This window comes from Taurulus bubalis (genome assembly GCF_910589615.1).
Source record: "Taurulus bubalis genome assembly, chromosome: 3".
NCBI classification, from domain to species: Eukaryota; Metazoa; Chordata; class Actinopteri; order Perciformes; family Cottidae; genus Taurulus; species Taurulus bubalis.
The window spans coordinates 11241200-11255211 of NC_136591.1; the positions used below are offsets into that span (position 1 = coordinate 11241200).

At 44.2% G+C, this 14012-nt stretch overlaps 1 protein-coding gene across 1 annotated transcript; it reads left to right on the forward strand.

Annotated features, from left to right (window-relative positions):
- Positions 1–3764: 3764 nt before the first annotated feature.
- Positions 3765–12310, forward strand: rcor2 (REST corepressor 2; the record flags this gene model as incomplete). The annotated part of the gene is made up of 13 exons (XM_079214764.1): positions 3765–3888; positions 5819–5875; positions 6938–7018; positions 7172–7224; positions 7381–7542; positions 7682–7806; positions 8153–8222; positions 8458–8697; positions 9166–9243; positions 9531–9588; positions 10637–10704; positions 10948–11109; positions 11957–12310. 13 exons carry the CDS (start codon positions 3765–3767, stop codon positions 12308–12310), a joined length of 1632 nt encoding a protein of 543 aa, XP_079070890.1.
- Between the last annotated feature and the right edge of the window lie 1702 nt (positions 12311–14012).

Here is a 14012-nt window from a genome sequence, read left to right on the forward strand (position 1 = left end):
CGACCAACTAGGTGGGACTTCAGCTTTGCACTTAGAGGAGGAAAATGTCGTCTGTTTTGCGCTGTTCAGCCTCCGGGAATCACTTGTGACCGCTCCAACTGCTCCCGTGAGCGGACATACGTCCAGAAAGAGGCCGACTCGAGTTATATTCACCCAGAAAGCGAGTTTTTTTGTACTTAGTGGCCGCAGCAGGCAGCGGCGTCAGTGGAAGTAACAGCAGCGTGAGCGTGGGGAAAACAAAAGGACTTCAAAGTCTGACACTCAACACAGATATGAATGTTTAGGGAAGCTGTGGGAATTTTTTTTTAATTTATTTTAATTTTTTTTAACCAACGTTGCTCGAATTAATCCACTGGATGCGAATCCACCACCTCATGTTTTTGGGTTAATAATGATTTTTTTCTATTAAACCCAGGTTTAGTCTTTTTACATATTTTAAAAGGATGTCTAATTAAACATCTTATACTGATATTATAATGGTAGCGTTACATTTAGTAAAATAGCACTGTAAATCCTGTTTACACTTACTCTTGTGATCTGTGAACACATTATTAGTCACTATTGTCAACGTTGTCAATATGAGTCAACAATGATGCATCAAGAAGGACCAGACTACACATTTATAGATTATTTTTTTTGTGGAGAGATTTACACTTGATAAAACCATGTTTAGCAGTGTTTACTGTGGATTTTTTGTGTCACATAACACATAATCATGTCAGAGATGTACAACTATTGAAAGTAAAGGAGCAGAGCTAAAAGTTCCTGAACGGTTGTGTAAACTAATTACTAAGCATAAGTTAATACATACATACTACTACAAATACACGCTGCCTCGTCGGGTTCGTATGGGTCTTGGTAGTTTTTTTGGTCTCTTATTGGTCTTAACAGTTGCTCAGTCTGCCACAGATCGAGGCTATCGTGGCGGTGTCCGAGGCTACCACAGCCCCCTGAAACCTTGTGAAAGTGAACCGAGGCGGGACTACACGTTACCCCACCACACACTACTGTAGCTGTAGCACCAGTGAGTTCCCAAACTTAAATCCACGAGACACCCGTACATAGACGGAGATGTATGTCTGCGTTTGGATGAAGCGAGTTTCCAGTGAAGTTGAGATGGGGACAGCTGTTGTGGGCTCGGGGGGCCACCGGGAGCCGCGAGAGACAAAGACCCCCAGATAGCCGCAGACACTTGTATTGTCTGCCGGAGTTTGGTCGTTTGCGAATGAATCCCTCTGGTTCCCCCCACCCCCTCCAGAAGCACAACCGGTCATGTTTAATCTGTAGACTGCGAGAAACGAGCTTAATGTCGCCCGTCTGCCATATGCAACCCCGAGCACGGGCTTTGTTCTGGTCGCAGTTCAAGTTGGGGCAACTGGCGATGAAGTTGCCGACGCGAGTCTCGAAGGAAAGCGAACGTGATTGTTTCAGAGTGGGTGTTAACACTGTGGTGTTTTTAACGCTGCGAGCCGTGAGTTCTGGCGCTCTTTGTTTTGCGGCTTGTGACCACAGTGTGTTTGCGCACGAGGAGGGAGTTTGGTTGTGTTACTTTCTGCTGCGCGGAGCCGCGCGTGTCCTGAGATGACCGTCTAGTCTTTTGTGCTGCTGTGAGACTATATATACACACACACACACACACACACACACACACACACACACACACACACACACACACACACACACACACACACACACACACACACACACACACACACACACACAGAGAGGGGGTGTGCAGGATTGCTCTCTGTGTTCCATGGCACTTTTTTTCAGATGCTGCCACTCCTCAGCTGTGCTGTTGTGATGAAGAGGCGATACATGCATTTGTAATGGTTTTTGTGTGTGGTGTGCTCTGGATTGTGATGCATAGGTTTTCATTTTTCAGACTAGGAAATTATGTCCAGACTAAAAATAGGATGTCATTATTTTGGACATCTTCATAATCTTAAAAAAAAAAAATCATATTTATGGACAGAATATGAGGTAAAAGCAACTTCCCTCTTTAGTCTTTTCACAAACACGGGGCTGCAGCTATAGGGGGCATTTTCTCCATGAATCTGTCTGCAAAATGTCAGAAAATCATCTTTAATACAGCCCAAGTTAACTTATTTATACACTTTGTTTTATTTAACCATTAGTCAAACATTTAAATATATTGGAACTAGAGATTTATTTGGCATCTTTTGCTTAAACAACTACACAAATGATTATTCTATTACCAGAATTGGCTAATCATTTCAGTACAACTATTCAGTAATGTTTCATTTAGGTTCCTTTGCTACTCTGAATAGTTTTGTACTGCGGCTAAAAGCAATACTGTAGTTCAATATGTCATAATAGTGTTTTCAAGTGCTATTGCAGTATAATCTGCCGATTGTGTTCTCAATCAATCGTGTGATCATTTGGTTTATACAACGTCAGGTGAAAACAGCAGCAAATCCTTTAAGAAGTTAAGAAGCTGAATCAAGGAATTATTCAACATTTTTGCTTGAAAAACGTCTTGAATAATAAATTGAATACAGTGATGCACCTGGCCGGCCTGCCGCATCGATATCACAGATACTGACTTGCAGCTATTTTACCGACGTTGTTGAGGGGATTGGATATCGGCCACAAGCGAACGATTCACATAGATGAAATGAAAAGTCTTTGTCAGTCTGCATTTACAGCCACACTAAACCCTGACATCCTGCTAGCGTAAACATTAAAGTTCCACGCAGTGAAGTGTACAGATTTAATCTGGAAAAAGAGAGCACTGGTATGTGAGCTCTAGTGTTTCTTAAACAAACGGTTTGGGGCGCTAAATACTGCTCTGTTCTGTGTTTAGGGCGGTGCCCTCATGACAGAAGCATGTTCTTAATTAACTGGAGTAATAAAGACAGATTTGAGATCCTCAGTTTGGGACCTGTGATGAACAAAAAGAAGACGTGCCTGCCCTGTGGATTGTGTGTTGAGGTGCTCTTGAGGTCAATATTAGGTGGCAGAAGATCAGAAGTTGTGTTTGACAGGAAGTTCTGAGCCTGATTGTCACCGGACCAATTAGATTTCCAAAGGGTGTTATCAACGGGTGATCAATGCGTCTCAGTGCGGAGCGGCCGGTGACGAAGGCAAAGCTGGTGGGGAGAAAAACATTGCCAGAGCGACAGAAAAATGTAAACGGACCACAGGGTGCTGTCTACATTTACCGTCCAGTTCATTCAATATTAAAACGAGAGTGGAAAACTATCTTCGAGGAACAGAAAGTTCAGCGGCAGCCATCTTGGTTGTTTTGGAATAAGCCTTAACGGCGCTCCTTTGTACAGCCAAACACAGCCCATATTAAAGAAAACTTGTGATTGGCCCGACATGTCTCAGGCCGCTGGAAATCTGACCTGGTCGCCGCATCCGCCAGAGCAAATCAAACTTAAGCTCTCAGATTCGTCTGGTATTGAGTGATTTATGAGGGTCAGGGAGATAACCGAGAGTTGTTGAGTGTGAATACGGTTTTCATACAGTGAACCAGTGTTTGGAAAATAAACCCAGCTCAAGGGGAAATAATGGGATTGCTTCCAAGGTAGCAGCATAAGGTGTTGTTCTACTTTACAAGAGGGAATTAGGTTTTATAGGGTTTCAAGTGAAAACAACAGCTACCAACTCGCTAATGAAAAGAGACTGAAGCGATAGTTTCACGAGAGATTGAGTCATAATTGAGACTGAAACTGTATTTGGTCGATGAATGCTACGCAGGGACATTTTACATGAAGGGTCTCGTGTTTGTTGCAGCCATGCCCTCCGTGATGGAGCGCTCCGGGGCCGGGGTCCTGTCCAGGAGCAGAGCCAAGACCGTAACCAACGGCAACAGCCTACCACACTCTGAAGAGGAGAGCAGCGACGAAGAGCATGCTCATGGTAGACACACACACACACACACACACACACACACACACACACACACACACACACAGAAGTATAATCTACTGAGCTCATCTGAATTCAACGGGTTAGTGGGCGATTGAGCTACTTAGTGTCTCGGTCTGCATGTGTGAAGAGTACAGTAGACACACATTGTACAGTTGCATCTTTCCAGCTGTTCCGGTTGCATTCATTGCATTGCTGCAGTGCTCCTTAAGTCCCTGCACACTGCTCCCTTCTGTCCTCTCCTCCTTCTCTCCTCTCCTCCACCCCCTTCCCACACGTATCCCTCCTTGTTATCCTCTGCCCACATATATCTTTCCTTCCTCCATTCTCTTCCTCAGCCAGGGTTTGCTGTTGACGGCTTTGTTTTCTTAACGGCTATCTCACATGGCACATTGACTAAAGATATCTTATTAGATCGGACAGTTCAACTGGAAGGGTTAGCGAACGTCCAAAAAGCCACCACCCTGACATTATTGCAACCCTCACTCTCGTCCCGGCCTCCTCCATCCTTTCTCAGTTGTGCAGTCACCTACATCTTTTTTTTAATTTCCTCCTCATTTCTTGCCTCCTTTCATGCCCCTTCTTTACTTCCATCCAGTCTTCCTTAATCATCCCTTTCCCGTCTCCACCCATTTCTTACCATCTACTCCAGTTTCTATCATCCCCTTTATCATTCTTCCTCCTAGTCTGCATCCCTGCCTCTCTTAGTCTCTTCACTGCTCGCCTTCTACCCTCTTTACCACAGCACTAATTACTTAATGTCTGCCATCCACTGTCATACTTCTCTCTCTCTCTTTCCCCACAATCTGTGTCTTGCCTGTATAGTTGTCACTTAGTGATGAACAGGCTGAAAATGTAATCGCCATTAAAAATAGCACATTAAAAGGTATTTATCACAATATAAATGTGGTTTCTGTTGACTTTGAATTGTTCTCTTGTAGAAAGAGACGGACTAGATGCTGTGATTTCAATCTGGATTCAACCAAACTGTTCAGAAAGCCAAATGTTTGGAACAATTAAGTAAATGGATCAAGTGAAGACTGAAACACTCAGCAGTTCCTAGTCTTTTAAAACCATTAGAAACACGAGCATTTCAATAGTTGATTAAAAGCAGTCTCACATAGTGTTTCTCACAGTCTGACAACTTGAGGACTGTTTGCTCTTTTGAAAACTTATTATATGTCCCCAGGGTTTCCCACAGTGTTTTATAGCGGAGGGACTCCATCTGGCCTGAAATGGACAGCATTTTTGTAAAATGTAGTATTGGGATCATTTAAGCATCTGGGTTGTGCATTGTTTGAACCTTCACCTGTACCTACGTTAAAGGTGAGATGAGGTGTCAGGATAAGTCGTTGATTGATCATAAACGGTCATCAATCAGAGCAGCATATCACTGACTTTTAAAAAGTTAAAAGCAGCCAAATCAGTCACAATCAATTTCTAATGTGTGAGGAACAAACTCTTTGATAGCTGCAGCTGTTATTTACACTTGTCAGATCTTTAGTCCACATTTAAATACATTTAAGTGTTGGATCGGTGTCGGATTGGGATCAGGGCCTAAAACTGTGACCTGGGCATCTTCACTAGAAAATGGTCAATCTGACACAGTATTTTCTTTTCCTGGATGTAACTCCAGTTCTACGAGTACATGCTCTGCTCTCTAACGGGCAATGCTATTGCGGAGGCAGAGCCTTGATCGGATAAACCAATAGTGACACCTGTTAGAGAGCAGAGCATAGAATATGAGTATTACTGTCAGTTAGTTATTGTCATGTTGTAGATGATCCTGCTGTCTTCTGTCATCCAGTCTGTCCAGTTCTTCAACTTCTTGGGAAATCTACAGGAATATCCCCCCCCATCCTTTTGGGAAATAAAAACTCACATTTGTCTTTTGTGTGTGTGTGTCTCTCTTTCCCTGCAGACAGTATGATCAGAGTGGGAGGAGACTACCAGGCTCAGATACCAGAGTTCAAACCAGGTAAGCTGAGAGAGGAAAGTACATGAGAGAGATGACAGAGATGAGAAAAAGAAGGTTAATAAAGCGAGAGAGGGAGGAAATCAGGGCTGAAAAGGAGACATTTAGGGGAGGAGGACATTGCAATGGAGGAAGGAAGGGAATGCAAATGACCAGTCACGGTCTTCCCTTCTCTCCAGGAAATGGAGGGGGAAAAAATGAAACACTTGGATGTTGCAGAGGTTGTCCTCACTCAGTAATGGGAAATCCAAAAATAGTGACGTTTAATACACACGTCTTGGATTGTCAGGGTTTACATAGAACCTCTAGTAATCTGTGGTATCTTGAAAGACCTTAAATTAATCCCTTTTAAATGTAAAGTTGAAGGTTTTAAAAGTTAAAATTGTTAAATAATTAGTATTACACAGTAATGACATCGTGCAGCAACATTTTTCTTTTTCAGATGGGTGATGTTGTAGAATAAATAAAAGAATTAGTTCTGCAATATTCAAGCCTGTTATTTTATTTATCATATCTGCTTTAGTAAACGCTAATGGCCGTCTGAAGTGATTCACAATCAGATGTTTTAGTTTAGTTTGAATACTATTTCATGAGGAAAGAAAAGGTTTAAAGATTCTGAAATGGGGCTCATTGAAACGCCCCGATACCGTGATGTCGCTGTAAAGTGGTTGAACACGGAGAAAACAGTCGCCAGAGATGACGTTGTCGCAACCAACAGATTGCACCAGATGAGGGAAGAAGCGGGCAAACACAGGTGTTGATATCCCAAAACGGCTGACATGCCACCGTCTTCTCCTCGCTTTTCTTGCTAATGAAGAGGAAGTCAAAGACTGAGCCTAGACGGGAGACATTGTGCAAATGAGAGGGAGGAAGAAAGTAGAAAGTAGCAGTTTTCGTATGAAGTTCGATAAGATGACAATCGAGGCAGAGAGAGATATTAGGAGCTGAAAGATCTGAAGCGGTGGGGGGTGGATTAAAATAAATGTATAACCTCACTTATAACATGTGGATTTAAATGTCTTTGTGGTATAGCAATTACAGAATGTCCTTGTTTGTTATTACCAGACAGTCCAACCCGCTACAATGAGAAGGACCAGAGGAGCATGTTGGTCTGGTGTCCCAACAGTCAACTTTCTGATGCAATGTGTAAGCTTCACACACCCACACAAGTCCTGGTCCTCATCTTTCTCTCTTTCTTTTTTATTGTTCTGGTTTCCCTATCCTTCTCCCTCCACCATACTGTTGTCTCCCCCCCCCCTACCACTCTGTAACCCATTTCTTTCTCTCACCCTCTCTCAGTGGACGAGTACATCCTGATGGCGAAAGAGAAACATGGATACAACATGGAGCAGGTACGGCAGACCGAAGTTTACTCACAGCAAAGGATTATTCCATTTTCAAAATGCATCAATGATCTTTCTCTTTCCACTGCTCGTTAGTGTGTCTCTCTTTTGACTTATCACTGTGCCTGCTTGTCTGACCCTGTCCTCGCCCGTCCGCTCCCTCAGGCTCTGGGCATGTTGTTATGGCACAAACACGATGTGGAGCGCTCCCTCGCTGACCTGGCGAACTTCACCCCCTTCCCAGACGAGTGGACAGTGGAGGATAAAGTGCTGTTTGAGCAGGCCTTCAGCTTCCACGGCAAGAGCTTCCACCGCATCCAGCAGATGGTGAGAGACCGGGGGAATACATGCACAAGCACACACGCACACCGAATATTTAGTCCAGAATTTAGTGTGATTTTTCAAAAACACTTTCAATATTTAATACTCCATTTTTTTTTTTTATTCCGGTATTGTTGTTGTGTAGCTTCCTGACAAGCAGATCTCCAGCCTTGTGAAGTACTACTACAGCTGGAAGAAGACCAGGACTAGGACCTCCGTCATGGACCGACAGGCCAGGAGGCTGATCAGCAAGAGAGAGAAAGAAGATAGGTATGAGACACCATGAAACTTTAGTGATCCCCTGAAGGGAGGGAGACCGGTGGGGGACAGAATGAGGAATAATGAATATTGGAGGAAGGAAACATAAGTTCTCAGCAACGACTCCTCTGAGAAGTGACATTTACAAAGCTCCATTGTTTAATGACACTCATAAGCATGTCGTCCTTGTAAACAAGAGTCTCATGAATACGATTGAGAGGCTTTGATATTACCGCTTGTCATTTTCAGTTGACATTCTCAAGCATTTTAGAAATATTTTAGATGAAATTTAGACAATTGGCAGGAAACAATACATAACCATGGGAGTGGTAAGTTACTTTAATTTTTTTTTCTCTAGTAATGAGGATATTGAGGAAGTGGCAGACCATGGCAGTGACAGTGACTTTGAGATTGACACCAAGAAAGAGGTGAGAAATATAAGAAATGAATAGTGTGTGTGTGCATATGTCAACTTTCTTTGTGTGTTTTTATTAGTCATGACTTGAGGAAATCAGCCTAGTAAAATCACTGCCTTCTCCATACTTCAATATCAACTTCATTTATTATACATAAATAGTAATAATAAATATTGTTTCATTGCTTCAGGCTTCATTCTGATGGAACCTGATTTCTAATATTCGTGTTTATTCTCTGCGAGCACAGGTAGTGAAACAAAACCCCAACAACGCCAACACTGACAAGACGACCCCCAGTCGCGCCGGGCCGGTGAAGAAGGAAACGATCGGGGCTCAGTACCGCCACCACCCGCTCAGAGCCCGCCGCAGGCCACCCAAAGGCATGTACCTGCAGCAGGGAGACATCATGACGGTGTCGGCCTCCCATGATGCCGGGGTGCTCACTATACGAAGCCTGGACACACAGTTGGTGTCACTCAAGAGACAGGTATGTACAGTTCATCATTTAATAAGCGATAGTTAAACACATACAACAAGTTGTCTTCTAAGCTGTCGTTGATCACTTGCAGCCCAAACCAACTGGTTACGAGGAGGATGGTCCAGCAGTTTGCAAAATTAGCGACAGACAGACAGATCTTTTTTGTTTTTATAACTATGTATCTGCCAGTAAAAGTGACAATTTAACACCTCCTCCAAAGCTTTAAGGTGCAACAATATATTAATACATTTTCACCTTTTCATGTGATAAATATAATGAATTCAGCCTCGGTGAGAGGTTTCTTTTCTTCTTCTTTTTTTACAATTATTATACCATTTTACAAGCCGCTTCCATAATATAACTGTTCATAATTTGACACTGCAACTGCATGTTTAAGTAACAGAAGCTTCTTTGTGTATGTGCGAATAACTAACTACACTGTCCCCTCTCTCTCTTCTCCTCCACTCTTCCTCTCAGGTCCAGTCTATTAAACAGAACAACAGTAGTTTAAAGCAGAGCTTAAATGAAGGTGTTGACACTTTTAAACCTGCTGAGGTAAAGTTTTTTTTTGCCACTTTCTTTTACAATGTTCCTTCCCTTGCATCCTTCATCTATCTCCTCTTTGACTTGTTTCCTAAGCGCTCTCTCGCTCTCGCTCTCTCTCTCTCCTCTTGCATGTATTCACTCTGCCCTTCCCCAACTCCCCCAAGATATTATTTCACTCCTCGTGGGACTGAGATTAGTTTTAATCTGCCCTTTTCTCTCTCGCTGTCATCCTCACCCCTCTCGTCTCTCCCGTTTTTTTCTAAACTACCTCCCTCACACTCTAATCTCTCCTTCAGCCTGTCCCTAAGATGAACTCTCGCTGGACCACAGAGGAGCAGCTCCTGGCTGTGCAGGGTGAGTAAAGGCTGCAGCAGCATCTTCCTCTCCTCTTCCAGAGTCACCGCATGTTGCCAGCGCTTCTCTTCTGAACATATTCATGTGTCAGTACGGTGGAAGCACAGCACCGCAGGAGAGAAAATTAGTTACTGTAGTGGGGCTTGTTTCCATCATCACTACTCTCTATTCACTGTATATTGTAATCGCCATTTGTTGTTCTGTATGAATTATTATACCTTATGTAGTGGATTTAAAATATTCCACAATGCTGCATAAATTAGTGTGCAATAGACGGACATAAAAAAAACCCTGTTAGATGAAAAGGCCTGTTTTGTGTTCATGTACTTTCTTTTTCTTTTTATATTTTACCATCTGACACTCCATTTACAGCCATGTGTTTGTTTTCATTTAGCGAAAAATGTATGTCTTTCTATCGTGCTTCCCTTTTTATAGTTTGATATGGGAGTGATAGGGATTCTGATTCCAGCTGGGATTTAAGGAATTAAAGTTACGGGAGAAGTAAAGCGGCTACTGTTCCAAATCTGTGTCGACAGCACTTAATCAATTAAAGAGGCCGTTGTCTTTATGCAGGACCATTCAATGAGTTATTCATTAGAGGAGGCGTCATGGCTGATAAGGTTATGTATTGTCTCTCGTCGCGGACACAGAGCTCTGCATGCCGTGGCACCCAACTGCATAAATGGGTGTTGAGTTCTGAATGATGCATTTTGTAGAGATCAGTAACCAAGCAGCTGCTGTCAGTGTGCCTTTGAGCAAAGCGTTTAACCCCCATCAGCTGCAGCTGTGTAATGCAAACGGGAGAAAGACAGACATGAATGTGTGTCTATGATATGAGAGTGCATCAGGAAAGGCTTGGAAAAGAGCAGGTGCACTCAGCCAGCTGACCTCAGATGAAGGTTAACAGAAAACGCACGCATCATCAAGCCCGTTAACTTCATTCTCTCTCTCTCTGACGGAGACAGACAGCAGACTGTTTTTGATGGCAATTAATTGGTCGTGAGTGATCGACACAATATTAACGTTTTTTCTACTGTCTCTTCTCCAGCTATCCGTCGCTACGGTAAAGACTTTGCAGCCATCGCTGAGGTGATTGGGACCAAGACACCAGCTCAGGTGAGCCTCCTCTTTCATCTCTTTTTGTGACCTCATTCTAAACCTCGATCCACCCAGCAGTTGACTCTGTCAGCTGCCTATCAGCTTTTCATCCCCCTCCAATTTCCTTCTCGATAATAATTTTTCTTGATATGATGACTATAATCTTCCTTATCCCTCCCTTTCGTTTGTCTGCTGACCTCTCATCTCAGTTTCCTTGAACGCAGTACAACATTTTTGTCCTCCCATTTCTCCAACTCTCAGGTGAGCTCGTTCTTCGTGAGCTACCGGCGCCGGTTCAACCTGGACGAGGTGCTGAGGGAGTGGGCGGCCGAGCAGGTGGCCACCAGCCGAGACCAGAGAGACCCCAGGAGGAGCGGCGAGGACTCGGCAGCCGCAGCAGATGGAGCTGCTGAGGACGACGAGGTGAGCCGGTACAGAAGATGCACGCGATATGAAGGACACTTGAAGTTATTCATAGTTTTTAATCTGGCAAAGCAACAGTTGAGAATGGTTTAAGTAAAGAAGTTTTGTTAACAAGTCTGTTGAAATTTAACAGCATGCTATAAGATATTGACCTTCGAACTGTGTCCGGGACTGGCTCTCTGGTCATCTGGTTGAAGTTTAATTTTGTAAACATTCATATTTTTCCTGTAAACCATAATTGCATCTTTATAAAAGTCCATAAAGAGTAAAAACTATCGCCTGGTATTCTGAAAGAGGAGGCGTAATGAATGCAGGAGCTGCATGAAATGGCTGGTTTTAGTGCCAGTTGATGGTGTCCTTGGTGCTTACTTGCATGTCCAAACTCCAAGACGGAACAGGCCCTGCGGAAGAAATGGAGGAGAAAAAGTAGATTCTTTAACAGGACCATTAACCTAATGCGTAGTCACACAATCACGTGCTTTCTGAGAGCTTAAAATGCTTGTTTGTGACGGAGGTGGATTTAATGGGGGAAATCTATCTTATCAGAGCATATTTCAATATATAAAAGAAACGGAAGGAGCAGGTGGCTGTAATATTAAGTTATATCCTGTGTCATAAGATGAATTTCACCTCTTCATCATATAGCAAACATGCCATCTGTCTCTATTCTCTCACCCCTCTTTAACTCCCCCTCCTCTCCACCTCCTTCGTCATCTTTGTTTTCTCACAACTGTTCTCCAACTGTCTTCATCCTTATCTCGCTTCATCATATGTTGTTGTGTACACAGTTCGCCCTCCTCCTCCTCCTCCTCCTCCTGATCTCTGTCTGCTTCCTCCCTCCCCTCAGGTCAAGCTGGAGGACTCTCCCACAGACATCACCGGCGGCTCCTCTCCTCCCTCCTCCGCTCAGACCACTTCCTCCCTCTCCCAGCCTCCTCCACTGCTGCGCCCTGCACCTCCCTCGGCTCCCCCGAGCCTTCTCCGGCAGCCCCCTCCACTGCAGACGCGTCCGCTCCAGAACCGAGCGCCCCACAACCACCCTCCGCCTCCACTCATCCGGCCCGCTGTGACCGCCTCCTCCACCTCCACCTCCACCGGGAGTTCCAGCCTCAGGGCGTCTCCTCCCAGCTCCTCCTCGGCAGCAGGGCAGTTGCCCCCGTCGCTGGTCGGGCTCAAAGTGGAGCAGCCCAACTCTCACTGATGTGTATATAAATATATATATACACACACTCATACACATATTGCTATAGGAATAGAAACACACACAAATTAGCATGAAAACAAACACGATGCTTTCTCTTCTCTCCAGAGAAAGTTCCTTCACCCTGTAACTCCATCAGTCCTCGTCTTTGTTCGTGGGACCATCACACATCACATGACCACACGATCCATCAAACACGCTCAGGTCCCCAAGGTGACATCACAACTCCTAAAATGCAGGAAGAGTGTAAGGACCCCCTCCCCCCTCCAGGTCCTCTTAGAAAGGCAGTTCTCTGAAGCCCCTTTACTGTACTAACAAACACCTACCTCCAGACCGTCATTCTCTCACACACACACACACACACACACACACACACACACACACACACACACACACACACACACACACACACACACACACACACACACACACACACACACACGCACACTTTTGAACAACACAAAAAGAGTCATTGGATTGTCAAGCTGTTGAAGAAAACCATGACCGCAGAGAGGAAAACCCACCTGCTTGTTTCCATGGCAACTGCTGAACATCTGGATCTGGTCGAACACACACACACACACACACTCTATGTATCTTCTCTTTACTGTAGGTTCTACTGGGCAGGTGTCAAGTCATCCAAACAACCTTCAGGAAAATCAAATAATGAAAGAAAAGGCGAGAACGACAGAAGAAGAGTTTCCTCACACGGGAGCCAAACCCGCTCCTCCCAGGAAGTCATGCGGGCGGGCGTCACTCAGACGGGTCAGAGCGCCGCCAAGAAACGGCGCTTTTTCCTTTTGAGCTTTGCTTTAAAACTTGGAACCTCATAGGAGTGAAAAAGGTACTTTTGCAAACGAAACAAAAAGCCGAGCTTTGTACTCGGAGCCGAGTTCACTGATGCAGCTTTTAATAGTTGAAGTTTGCTCAGAAGGAAGAGCAGGAGAGCACGTCTCCCTCTTCTCTCATGTATGACTAGTATTAACTGGAGTGATGTTTTCCCTTTTTCTTTGACTAGACTTTTAAAGTGAGCCCTAGGCAGGCAGTTAGTTATTGTAAGTAGTTTAGATGGTGCATACTTTATTATGATGATGATTGACTGAGCACTGAGGAGAATCGGAGCTGTTTGATGCACGTTGAAGACATTTGCAGCAGCTTGTTCCTCACTGGCTCAGCGCTGAAGGCTCACCGCCAACTGTTCATTACTGCTGAGGAACGTTTTCAGATCTAACACCGGCCGCTGCGGAGGGCAGCGTTGGCCTGTGGAAAATCTGTGTCGAGGACAGATTAATTTTTTTCTTTTTAAAGCGGGTTTACAAAGGGAAGGGGACGCCTGACCTTGCAGATAACCTTAAATAAAATGTTCTGCCAACATTGCTATTGCTTTAAAAGCTCATCGTTCCACAGAATTCCCATGTCTCCAATTAGCGGTTGAGCATCAAAGATGGGTTTTGACATGTGACCCCGTTGGCTCGCTTCCTACATGTTAGACGCAGGGGAAACGGTCAAAACAAAGGTGTTTCAAGGAATAATTGGGCTTTTTGGTAAATACCTATTTGTTTTCTTGCCGAGAGTGAGAAGAGAATATTCGTCAGGTAAATGTGAAGGTACCACCAGCAGCCGGCTAACATAGCTTAGCACAAAGTTCAGATACAGGAAACCGGTTAGCATGGCTGTAAAGCGGACAGAATCCTCCGACCAG